The sequence below is a fragment of the Nerophis ophidion genome, linkage group LG02, assembly GCF_033978795.1.
Source record: "Nerophis ophidion isolate RoL-2023_Sa linkage group LG02, RoL_Noph_v1.0, whole genome shotgun sequence".
NCBI classification, from domain to species: domain Eukaryota; kingdom Metazoa; phylum Chordata; class Actinopteri; order Syngnathiformes; family Syngnathidae; genus Nerophis; species Nerophis ophidion.
This window is the reverse complement of record NC_084612.1, coordinates 66,767,996-66,781,943: the sequence shown is the minus strand read 5'-3', so window position 1 is coordinate 66,781,943 and position 13,948 is coordinate 66,767,996. Positions and strand designations below refer to the sequence as shown.

The 13,948-nt window shown below is 40.0% G+C and overlaps 1 protein-coding gene across 1 annotated transcript in view; it reads left to right on the top strand.

Moving 5' to 3' along the window:
* inka2 (inka box actin regulator 2) overlaps window positions 1-12,638 on the top strand; it is a 29,094-nt gene extending 16,456 nt beyond the window's left edge. Inside the window, exon 2 of the mRNA XM_061889278.1 lies at window positions 9,006-12,638. Coding sequence (XP_061745262.1) covers window positions 9,006-10,181 — 1,176 coding nt within the window. The 3' untranslated portion in view covers window positions 10,182-12,638. The remainder of the gene's footprint in view (window positions 1-9,005) is intronic.
* The last annotated feature ends 1,310 nt before the right edge of the window (window positions 12,639-13,948 follow it).

Genomic DNA, 13,948 nt, shown 5'->3' with positions numbered 1-13,948 from the left:
AAACCCCGTTTCCATATGAGTTGGGAAATTGTGTTAGATGTAAAAATAAACAGAATATAATGATTTGAAAATCCTTTTCAACTCATATTCAATTGAATGCACTACAAAGACAAGATATTTGATGTTCAAACTCATACATTTTTTTTTTTTTTGCAAATAATCATTAACTTAGAATTTCATGGCTGCAACACGTGCCAAAGTAGTTGGGAAAGGGCATGTTCACCACTGTGTTACATCACCTTTTCTATTAACAACACTCAATAAACATTTGGGAACTGAGGAAACTAATTGTTGAAGCTTTGAAAGTGGAATTCTTTCCCATTCTTGTTTTATGTAGAGCTTCAGTCGTTTAATAGTTTGGGGTCTCCGCTGTCATATTTTACGCTTCATAATGCGCCACACATTTTTGATGGGAGACAGGTTTGGACTGCAGGCGGGCCAGGAAAGTACCCACACTCTTTTACTACGAAGCCACGCTGTTGTAACACGTGGCTTGGCATTGTCTTGCTGAAATAAGCAGGGGCGTCCATGATAACGTTGCTTGGATGACAACATATGTTGCTCCATAACCTGTATGGACCTTTCAGCATTAATGATGCCTTTACAGATGTGTAAGTTACCCATGCCTTGGGCACTAATACACCCCCATACCATCACAGATGCTGACTTTTGAACTTTGCGCCTATAACAATCCAAATGGTTATTTTCCTCTTTGTTCTGGAGGACACCATGTCCTCTGTTTCCAAATATAATTTGAAATGTGGACTCGTCAGACCACAGAACACATTTCCACTTTGCATCAGTCCATCTTAGATGAGCTCGGGCCCAGCGAAGCCGGTGGCGCTTCAGGGTGTTGTTGATAAATGGGTTTGTCTTTGCATAGTAGAGTTCTAACTTGCACTTACAGATGTAGCGACCAACTGTAATTACTGACAGTGGTTTTATGAAGTGTTCCTGAGCCAGTGTGGTGATATCCTTTACACACTGATGTCGGTTTTGGATGCAGTACGGCCTGAGGGGTCAAAGGTCCGAGAAATCACTCCGCTTACGTGCAGTGATTTCTCCAGGTTCTCTGAACCGTTTGATGATTTTGCGGACCGTAAATGGTAAAATCCCTGAATTCCTTGCAATAGCTCGTTGAGAAATATTGTTCTAAAACTGTTCGACAATTTGCTTATAAAGTGGTGACCCTCGCCCCATCCTGGTTTGTGAATTACTTAGCATTTCATGGAAGCTGTTGTCTTTGTAGCATATTCAACTGAATATGGGTTGAAAATGATTTGCAAATCATTGTATTCCGTTTATATTTACAACTAACACAATTTCCCAACTCATATGGAAACGGGGTTGGTATTTTCAGTGCAGTAAAAGACGGTATGTAAAAAAAACTACACCTGTTATAGTTAGATCTTGTATGAATAAAACAAACTGATAAAGTATAGTATGTACCCGTTCATGTTATTTACATGTGAATAATGCTGTATAATAGACTGTATTTATATTATTCACATGTGAATAACGCTTTGTAATAGACTGTATTTATGTTATTCACATGTGAATAATGCTGTATAATAGGCTGTATTTATAATATCCATCCAGCCCATTCTACTGCTTGTCCCTTTTGGGGTCGCGGGGGGGGTCGCTGGCGCCTATCTCAGCTGCATTTGGACGGAAGGCGGCATACACCCAGGACAAGTTGCCACATCATCGCAGTATTATGACAGGTCTATATCATAGGATAGACTTTTATTCCTTTTTGATTTATTATATCCTTTTTGACTGTACTTAAATGTATAATGTATTTATATTAATCACATGTGAATAATGTATAATGTCGTAATATTATTCACATGTGAATAATGCTGTATAATAGACTGTATTTATGTTATTCACATGTGAAAAATGTTTTGTAATGGACTGTATTTATACTATTCACATGTGAATAATGTTGTATAATATACTGTATTTATATTATTCACATGTGAATAATGCTATATAATTGACTGTATTTATATTATTCTCCTGTGAATAATACTGTATAATTGACAGTATTTATATTATTCACATGTGAATAATGCTGTATAATAAACTGTATTTATGTTATTCACATGTGAATAATGCTGTATAATAGACTGTATTTATGTTTTTCACATGTAAATAATGTTTTGTAATAGACTGTATTTATATTATTCACATGTGATTAATGCTTTATAATAGACTGTATGTATATTATTCACATGTGAATAATGCTGTATAATAAACTGTATTTATATCATTCACATGTGAATATTGCTGTATAATAGACTGTTTTTATATTATTCACATGTACAAAATAATTAAGTGTTTATTATCTATTGTGAGCAAACTCACAATAGATAATGAATTTCACCCAGGGATCAATAAAGTACTTTCTATTTTATTCTATTCTATTTTATTCTATTCATCCCACAATGGGGAAATTACGTCGTTGCGGTGCATGTTTTTACATACAGTAAAACGTAATTAAAAACAGAAAAAATGAAATAAATACTTGGTGTTGTGCATTAATATGTAAAAATAAGATATAAAATGAAACAAAAAAAACACTACCATCCTTACTGCACACCAAAAAATGTTTCCGCTTGAGAAAATTCACCTTTGGAAAAAAAAAAAAAAATTTGGGGTGGTATTTTGTCATGGTTACAATTTGTAATTGTATTGAGGTTTTTTTTTCCCTCCCCATGATGCAACATGTCATCCTCTCACGGGGCTTACAGGTTGCTTTGTTAATGACCACGCCGTCGCCTCACTCGCTTGTCATACACCGTTGTTACATTCCCAGTAATGATTGGGGGGTAGGGGGTACTCTCTCCCCATGTGTAACCCCTCTCCCCTCCCCAGCTTTGTCCATCTATAATTGAAGTCTCCTCGACATTGAAGCATATGGCGGTGGAGCCCCTCCTGTCATGGCTGACTCTCACTGACTCTCTTCTTCTTGTCACTTCATTTTTGCCCGAGTGCCCCCCCCCCCCCCCAAAGCCCCCTTTTTTTATTCGAAGGGGATGAGTCCAGACATGCAGCTCTGATTGGTCGACCGCATATATAAATGTTTAGGGTCAGTCCGGTCGTGTTAGCTTGGTGACTGAAGGACTTCATAGCAGGTGAGCACAGTCGGTCATTTTAATAAGTTGTGTTTCTTGAAGGTCATTGATGGTGTTGGCTAAAAATCATAATAAGCGAACTGCTCGTTTTTAGGTCTTAAATAGTTCGGAGATGAAGACATAGCTAGGTGATTCACTATGAAGTGACAGATCGTCACAGAGATGGCCTAAACAAGGTGTTTTTACAAATCGATTTCTCAAATTTTGAATCCATTCAGAATCGTATTGAATAAAAATTGCCATGTAGTGAAGTGAAGTGAATTATATTTATATAGCGCTTTTCTCTAGTGACTCAAAGCGCTTTACATAGTGAAACCCAATATCTAAGTTACATTTAAACCAGTGTGGGTGTCACTGGGAGCAGGTGGGTAAAGTGTCTTGCCCAAGGACACAACGGCAGTGACTAGGATGGCGGATGCGGGAATCGAACCTGCAACCCTCAAGTTGCTGGCACGGCCACTCTACCAACCGAGCTATACCGCCTGTATATAGCTGTATATGCATATGTATGTAGATGCATATATACATATATTTATACATACATTTTGTATATATTCATGAAAACATACATATATGTACATGTTAGGGTTGTACGGTATGCTGGTATTAGTGTAGTACCGCGTTACTAATTAATCATATTCGGTACTATACCGCCATTTGTGGATCTACACCTAACATCCACTGTAATGATACCAAGTACAGTAGTGTATTTAGTCGATACTACTATGATTACGTCAATATTGTTTGGCTTTACAACATCTTACGTTTTTGTTTTTTTTACATTATGTTTATAAACTCAAGACTTTGAATATGACCAGTGTATGATCTAGTAAGCAGATATTAACAGTAAATGAACAAGTAGATTAATAATTCATTTTCTATCGCTTGTCCTTAATAATGTTGACAAAAATAATAGCATGATAAATGACACAATATGTTACTGCATATGTCAGCTGACTAATTAGAAGTCTTTGTTTGTTTACTTACTACTAAAAGGCAAGTTGTCTTGTATGTTCATTATTTTATTTAAGGACAAACTTGCAATAAGAAGCATATGTTTAATCTACCCTAAGATTTGTTGTTACATTAAAGCCAATAATAAAAAAATATATATAATATATATATATATATATACATATATATATATATATATATATATATAAATGTCAATACGTGGACTATGGGGTTTATTTTTGGAAAGTTGGCACTAAAACTACAAAAAAAGAAGCAAACAAAAGGCGCGCACAATGGCGGAGAACAAACTTGACTAATGAAAACAGACTAGCACAAAGGCAGAACTATTGACAAAAAACAAAAGACAGTAACGGTGGCATTAATTAAAAAAAAAAAGTTACTTAGCATGACAAGAAGCAAAACTATGGATCGGCATGAGTGACAGAGGTAGCATGCCATGAAGTGGGTAAAGGTATAGTCGCCAGGCTGACTCCCTGGCAACTTTCGGTTTAAATAATAGACATGATTGGTGACAACAGGTGTGCGAGTGCAAAACTTGAGACAGGTGCGTGACAGGTGAAAACTAACGGGTAGTCATGGAAACAAAACAAACAAGGAAGTGCAAAAACAGGAACTGAGTGTCCAAAAAACAAACAGCACATGGCCAAACAAAAACATGATCAACAGACATGACAATATATACACATATATGTTTTGTGTTTGTAGTAATGTATTTAGATTTTTAAATAAATTCTAATTATCAATTAATATTTTATTAGCTTTTAGGTGTTTTATATACTTTTAATATATATATATATATATATTATAATAATATATATATTGCATATATAAATGTTTAGGGTCAGTCCGGTCGTGTTAGCTTGGTGACTGAAGGACTTCATAGCAGGTGAGCACAGTCGGTCATTTTAATAAGTTGTGTTTCTTGAATTTCATTGATGGTGTCGGCTAAAAATCAGTTCTGATTTGTGGTAAGCGAGCTGCTCGTTTTTAGGTCTTAAATAGTTCGGAGATGAAGACGTAGCTAGGGTGATTCACAATGTGGGTCAGGGAGTGCGAGCGATTCAGGCCCGCTAGTCAGCCTGTCCGTCTGGAGGCGGGAGATGACGGTTATGTCACATGACCCGACCCCTCCAACTGATGAGAGCTGAAAGCGAGAAGCAGGAGGAGGAAGTATTATGAATCATCGATGCAACGTAGTTTTCATGGCACATCACCAATTAATCATCTCTCTGTGATGCAGTGTTTTTAATAGGAAGGAACCGTGGCTCCAAGCTGAGGCGACCATCTGCCTCGATCAGATAATAATAGCGTTATTAAATTATGCTCATGCATTAACATGGGCAGAATAAATAATTAGGTAGAAAAATATTTTTGGCTGCATATGTGCTACTTTTGTATGTCACTGGAGTATAACGATCCTCCTGGTAGGGGTGTATCCCTTTATGAAGGATGCCTGTACGTGATTTAGTTCAACATGGGTAGACTGGTGCACAGACAGTCCCCACCCGATCCTTGATAGAATCGGGTCAGGGTCCAGTGGCATGGAGTCCAAGACGACCGGGGACCCTTTTCTGCTGCAGCCTTCTCCCGCCTTCGCAGCCGTTGTGGGAGTTCTTAAATCTAACCGTCTTCCGCCTGCTCCGCCGTTGAGGTCTTTACCGTATCCCTGGCGAGGGGGCAGTCAGGAACTAGGCCTTTGCCAAGGGCCACCTGGGGTAACAGTAGTAAAGGGGTTAACCTCTTAGTGCCCCAAGACCCCGTAGAGGAGTCTCCACTTTAACGTCATGCCCAGGACTCTGTAAGTACAGTACAGGCCAAAGGTTTGGACACACCTTCTCATCCAATGCGTTTTCTTTATTTTTTTATTTATTTTATTATTATTTTTTGTGTGTCCTGTCTAGCTTCTCAGGCAAATCATAAGGTTGATGTAGATGCCCATAACAGCTGTACAAATTTACGTTACAAAAGAGAAGTGTAGGATACTTCTCTTGGGGCGGTATAGCTCGGTTGGTAGAGTGGCCGTGCCAGCAACTTGAGGGTTACAGGTTCGATTCCCGCTTCCGCCATCCCAGTCACTGCCGTTGTGTCCTTGGGCAAGACACTTTACCCACCTGCTCCCAGTGCCACCCACACTGGTTTAAATGTAACTTAGATATTGGGTTTCACTATGTAAAGCGCTTTGAGTCACTAGAGAAAAGCGCTATATAAATATAATTCACTTCACTTGATGCCTTATTTGTATTCGACTTTATTAAATGTATTTATATTATAGTTTGGTGCAGCCGGGCCGGAGCAGGAGGGGATGGAAAGAGAAAAAAAGAAAGACAGAGGAGGAAATGCAACAATACTTGTAATACAAAAGAAAGCATGTAAATGGAGGGGAAGAAGAAGAAAGAGAAGCCAGCTATATTAACCTTGTAGATTGTTATAGTAACAATAGGTTAAGGTTGGTCTGTGTGCCATGTGTTACCCAGTTCCCTCTAGGGCGGGGGCCAGCAACCCGCGGCTTAGCGCCGCCCTAGTGGCTCTCTGGAGCTTTTTCAAAAATGTATGAAAAATGGAAAAAAATTAGGGGGAAAAAAATATAAAATATATATTTTTTGTTTTAATATGGTTTCTGCAGGAGGACAAACATGACACAAACCTCCCTAATTGTTATAAAGCACACTGTTTATATTAAACATGCTTCACTGATTCGAGTATTTGGCGAGCGCCGTTTTGTCCTACTAATTTTGACGGTCCTTGAACTCACCGTAGTTTGTTTACATGCACAACTTTCTCCGACTTACTAAGACGTGTTTTAGGCCACTTCTTTTTCCGTCTCATTTTGTCCACCAAACTTTTAACGTTGTGCACAAATGCACAAAGGTGAGTTTTGTTGACGTTATTGACTTGTGCATCCATCCATTTTATACCGCTTGTCCCTTTTTTGGGGTCGCGGGGGGTCGCTGGAGCCTATCTCTGTGTGGAGTGCTAATCAGACATATTTGGTCACTGCCTGACTACAAGCTAATCGATGCTAACATGCTATTCAGGCTAGCTATATGTACACATTGCATCATTATGCCTCATTTGTAGGTGTATTTGAGCTCATGTAGTTTCCTTTAAGTCCTCTTAATTCGATTTATATCTCATGACACTATCTGTATGTAATATGGCTTTTACTTTTTTGCGGCCCCAGACATATTTGTTTTTGTATTTTTGGTCCAATATGGCTCTTTCAGCATTTTAGGTTGTCGACCCCTGCCCTAGGGCAACATGGTTTATATATGTTTGATGGAACGGGATTAAATGCATGAGTGCATGTACTGTATGTATATGTACTGGTATAAGTACAGTATGTATATACGTTTGTTTGTACAGTGAATGTTTTCATTATTTTCATGACTATTTACATTGTAGATTGTCACTGAAGGCATCAAAACTATGACACCTGTGAAGTGAAAACCCTTTCTGGTGACTACCTCTTGAAGCTCATCCAGAGAATGCCAAGAGTGTGCAAAACAGTGATCAGAGCAAAGGGTGGCTATTTTGAGAATATAAAACATGTTTTCAGTTATTTCACCTTTTTTCGTTAAATACGTAACTCCACATGTGTTCATTCATAGTTTTGATGCCTTCAGCGATAATCTACAATAGTCATGAAAATAAAGAAAAGGCATTGAATGAGAAGGTGTCCTGTGTATACATGTATTTTCTTAGTTTATCTCTACTTTTTTATTCCTATTTCAGGATTTGCAACTAACTCTGTGCACAGTAGCCCAGTTTCAAAGATTCAAATTAATAGTATTTATACTGTAATTATGATATACATAAACCAAAGTACCGTTTATGTATATCATAATTACTTTTCTGTATTTTCTGTAAAAAAAAAAATCTCAATACAATTACAAATTGTAATCATGACAAAATACCACAAAAACCTGTGCAATACGGATTGTAGTGTTTTTTTGTTACTGGATGGGCTCTAATAGTGCCACTTAGCATAATAATAATAATAACAACAATAATAATAATGAAAGTGTAGTGGTTCACATAGAGGACTTTTGTGCAGCAGAGTTACTCTGTAAGACACTGGTGATAATACAGTAATCACATATTGATAACAATAATAATAATAAAAGTTGAGCTACTACTGCTCATGGAACCTGTAAGAAAAAATATAAGACAAATAACGATAGAAAATATATATTTAAAAACAATTGTGAGTTATTAAATTGTTTTATTTGTATTTGTTTATTAATGTATTAATCATGCAAGTCTCATGGAACCTGTAAGAAAAAATATAAGACAAATAACGATAGAAAATATATATTTAAAAACAATTGTGAGTTATTAAATTGTTTTATTTGTATTTGTTTATTAATGTTTTAATCATGCAAGTATTTTCTTTATATATATATTTTTTGTCCTGTCCAGCTTCTCAGGCAAATCATATTGCTGATGTAGATGAAACAATAAATTACCACATAAATGATAAATAAAATTATAATTTCAAAATAGTATTAATTCTCCCGAGTATTAGTGGCCCATTGTAATGCAATGTTATTGTAATTGGTATTTAATATTTTGATTTGTGTGATTGGTGGTAAGGCAGATGAATGTACAGTAAGTAGTAAATAGTACTGTACATGTGTAGTAATAGTAGTAAAACAGTGTATTCTAAATAGCAGTAAAGAGGACAGTTCGTCTGTTTTGCAGCTGTCATTGTAGAATGTTCTCTCTTGTACGGGAGCCATATGGGACAGTGTGGATGGACCGCCATCCAAAAGTGGGTCATATGACTCATAGTAAAACAAGGTGCCAAGACCGCCTGTGGACTGTTCCCAGGCTGGCTCAGAGCAGGAATTGTGAACTAGCGGATTTGAATATATATCTGTCTTCCCTCAGGTGTCCATGAAAGAAGCAGGAGATGGTCTCCACGCTCAGATGAATTCGATGATGGGAGCCCTCCAAGAACTCAAGCTCCTTCAGGTCCAGACAACTCTCGAAAGTCTCAGCCTGTCCGCTCGACCGGTCCTAAGAGGTGGAACCCATCACCGGGACACACCAGTTTCTGGCACAACGTCCACAAGCGCTTCAGTCGGAGATCAAAGGTTGTCTGACACACTCAGCCTGAGTCCGGACACTTCCATGGAGTTCGGGGCCACGTTTTCCAGAGATGGACAAAGTAGATACAGCACTGAAGAGACTTTGTCTTCTGGATCCAGTCTGGAGTTGGATAGAGTAACGCAAAGCGAGAATAACCAGGAGGCGTTACCAAGGAGGTGGTCAGGCTACATGGCACCACAGGTGGACTTCTATGGGCCAGTGGTGGGGACACCTCCTCCAGAACCATACGTCCAACCCCAGGCTCCTCTGCGTTCACAGGAGGTGGATCTGCCAAACATCCTCAGCAGACTCTCCAGGGAAGGTCCATCATTGGACAACAACTGCTCCCAGGACGGTGTTGATGATGCTGGCGACTGGACTTCCTCGCTCATGAGCCGCACTCGCAACCGCCAGCCTTTAGTGCTTGGAGACAACATCTTTGCCGACCTCGTAGGCAATTGGCTGGACTTGCCAGAGGTAGAGACGGATGTGGGGAAGGAGGAGACAAGGATGAAGAGGGAGGTGGAGATGCCAGACGAAAGCTCCGACATACCGGACGCTCTGGCTCACCCACTCCGTCTTAGCCGCTCTCAGGAATTCTGCCGGAAGTTCTCGCTCACCACAAACATCTTCAAGAAGTTCTTCCGCAGCGTTCGACCAGACCGGGACAAGCTGCTGAAGGAAAGGCCCGGCTGGATGGCGCCTGAGCTCCCAGAGGGCGACTTCTTCAAACGGCCCAAAAAGATGGCTTCCAAAAGCAGCCAGAAAGGAAGCTTCTACTTGCCGTTCTGGGCTAACAGCGGGCCACAGGGTAAAGGGCGGTTGGGTCACACTGAAACTCTGACAGAACAAAATCACTTCCACCATGTCCACGACAAACCTTTCGCAGGGATTTATTTAGACCGAAGACAGCCAGAGACTAGTTTGAGGAAAGGGCAGCCATTGTTTGACAACAACAAAGCTGTGTGGGTTTAACGGACCAGCCTGTACCAGGAGCAAACTTCACAGCCACAGCATCTAGACCCTGCATCATGAGGGCGACGTTTCTATCTGACAATCCTAAAACCATGAACATCTTTTACCAGGGAGTGTTAAAGACATTTTTGTACCAGCCAAAGTTTCTCTGACTGGAACATCTCAAATGGTACTTCAAGGACTCTTACCAAACAGTCCTGTCTGTGTACGCACAAACATTCTATTCGGGTCCAACACAAGTTCATGTCTACCAGCTAACCCCCTCTGCATGTCGGTAGAAAGAAACTGTTTGGTTAAGGACCTACATTCAAACCTAAAGGTGATTGGATGACGGTTGTTTGGGTCGTATCCATTATCTAATCAGATCAACTCGTTAAAAAGTACAAGGTGCTAGTTTTTGACAGGTAGCTTTTTCTCCAACGATGCTATTGTCTATAAGTAACCATATCGGGAGATTCTCTGCAGATAATTTTACTTCCCCAAGTATTTCTGCCTTACAGAAAACTGGAAAATTGGACCTTTCTTACCTTAGACTATAAAAAGAACCCGAGATCAGAGTTGCTACTAGGAAACTCGGGTGTATAAATGGCCAAAAATGCCGTAAAAGATTATTTTAACGTTTTTAACTCCATGCAAGGGAAGTGGCCCAACCTCTACTCTACATTGTTTGCTGAAATTTAAAGACTGCCCAAAAGAAGTAAGATCGCGATGGTCAGCCATGTTTTCTTTTTGTATACTTTGGCCAGGACTACTTTGACAATAAGGCCTGGTAAGATGTGAGAGTGATATATGGGTATAAGAAATGCCTCCTGGTCGAAAAGTACGGTTAGGAACATGTAGCTTCCGAGCTCCAAGGGATGTAAACAAAGTAAGATAGCGATGGTCAACCATGTTTTTTTCCGTTACTTTGGCCAGGACTACTTTGACAATAAGGCCTGGTAAGGTCTGAGAGTGATATCTGGGTATAAGAAATGCCTCCTTGTCGAAAAATACGGTTAGGAACATGTAGCAACCGAACTCCAAGGGATGTAAACAAAGTAAGATAGCAATGGTCAACCATGTTTTTTTCCGTTACTTTGGCCAGGACTACTTTGACGATGAGGTCTGAGAGTGATATCTGGGTATAAGAAATGCCTCCTGGTCGAAAAGTACGGTTAGGAACATGTAGCAACCGAGCTCCAAGGGATGTAAACAAAGTAAGATAGCGATGGTCAAGCATGTTTTTTTCGTTACTTTGGCCAAGACTACTTTGACGATGAGGCCATCTAAGGTCTGAGAGAGATATCTGGGTATAAGAAATGCCTCCTGGTCGAAAAGTACGGTTAGGAACATGTAGCAACCGAACTCCAAGGGATGTAAACAAAGTAAGATAGCGATGGTCAACCATGTTTTTTTCCGTTATTTAGGCCAGGACTACTTTGACAATAAGGCTTGGTAAGATCTGAGAATTATATCTAATATAAGAAATGCCTCTTGGTTCCAAAAGTACGGTTAGGAACATGTAACAACCGAGCTCCAAGGGTTGTAAACAAAGTAAGATATCGATAGTCAAGCATGTTTTTTTCGTTACTTTGGCCAGGGCTACTTTGGCGATGAGGTCTAAGAGAGATATCTGGGTATAAGAAATGCCTACTGGTCAAAAAGTACGGTTAGGAACATGTAGCATCCGAGCTCCAAGGGATATAAACAAAGTAAGATAGCGATGGTCAACCATGTTTTTTTCCGTTACTTTGGCCAGGACTACTTTGACAATAAGGCCTGGTAAGGTCTAACAGTGATATCTGGATATAAGAAATTCCTCCTGGTCGAAAAGTACGGTTAGGAACACGTAGCAACCGAGCTCCAAGGTATGTAAACAAAGGTCAAAAACTGCGGCTTTGACCAAAATTGCCAATGTTTTGGGAGGCTACGAGCTCGGTGTCGTCAAAGGATAGCAGAAGCCGCACGTTCAACTTGTTTGTGTTTTTGTTAGTAGGGTAAACATGGCAGACCCAACCACTGACTGCCATCTGCCATTACAAATATTTATTTAAAAAAAAACAACAACAATAAATTACCCTTTGTGTACATATTTGTCATCAACAGCTATTGAACACTAAACTAAATATCCCATCTTTTTCACACTTTAGCATTATTGTCTCAACACTGCCAGCACTTGGACCACCGAATACGTAAGACAATCTGAAGCACTCGTCATCTAAGTTATTCATATTTTCCAATTGGAGTAGCCAAGAAAGATAAGGAGCATCTTTGTGGCTCAGTCTCACGTCACACACACTTCCCTTCACAAGGCCCACGTTTTAACACATGCGAAAATAATTGTTGTGTGTTTTTTTTTACGTCCTCAAGATGTGGTTGTTGTTTTTTTTATTCCTCAGTTATGCAAATTGTTACTGGAGATTCTGTCATGTGTTTTGTAAACTCTTTTGAATACAATAAACCTGCTTTCAGAAACAATCATGGCTGCTGTGAAGTGAAGTGAATTATATTTATATAGCGCTTTTTCTCTAGTGACTCAAAGCGCTTTACATAGTGAAACCCAATGTCTAAGTTACATTTAAACCAGTGTGGGTGGCACTGGGAGCAGGTGGGTAAAGTGTCTTGCCCAAGGACACGCCGGCAGTGACTAGGATAGCGGGAGCAGGGATCGAACCTGGAACCCTCAAGTTGCTGGCACGGTCACTCTACCAACCGAGCTATACGTTGCTGGTGTGCATGGCCATACTTGCCAACCTTGAGACCTCCGATTTCGGGAGGTGGGGTGTGGGCGGGGCGTGGTTAGGGGTGGGGCGGGGGCATGGTTGGGGCGGGGGGCTTGGTTAAGAGGTGAGGAGTATATAATTCACCAACTCGAGTATTTCATATATATATATGCATGAAATACTTGATAGGTTCCGACGGCACCTATCAAATACACAGTAATAAAAACACCGTTGTTCTACTAACTGTACTGTGTTTGCTGGTTACTAAAAAAAAAAAAAAACACTTACCTTTCACTATTTGAGTAACCTTTGTTCTGCCATTTGTGTACTGGCGAGCGATCTACGAATCCGGGAACATATCCTTCACGAATTTGTTGTAGACATCCGCAAATGAGAACGGGACGTTGCTTCCAGCTATCAGCATAGCCATCTTTGTCTCAGCGTAAGTTACACCATCGGGTCTCCATTTTGCGGGGTGGCCCATAATACTGGGTTGTGAACGATGCTGGGCTGCGGACGCTTTGTGCTTCGCTGACCATTCATGAAAATCCGGAAGGGTTGGCAAGTACTGTATGTATTCTATTCTATGTACAGTAGATGGCAGTATTCCTGTTTAAGAGGGTCACAACATTGCTGAGTCAGGTTCTCATGGAGCTGTAGGGGGCGTGGGCTCCAGCTCCGCCTGAATTTCGGGAGATTTTCGGGAAAAAAATTGTCCCGGGAGGTTTTCGGGAGAGGCACTGAATTTTGGGACTCTCCCGAAAAACCGTGAGGGTTGGGAACTATGTGCATGGCAGATGTGGTATTTTGGTGGGTAAATTATGAAAATACTACATTTCATCTAAGGAAGCGATGTCCCAATAAACATCGGGGACCTCTGTTACGAATCCGATTTTTTGGCCACAGATTTCGAGTCCTGATCCGATACTTTGACAATAAATTATAGAACTGGGGATGTTTTATTGCTTGTATTCCATTCCTTGAAGTGAAAACCGGTGGTGGTCGATCAAGACCAAGGCCTAGATCGTCCTGTAGAAAGTAGATAGGAGCAGAGAAAAAATCCAT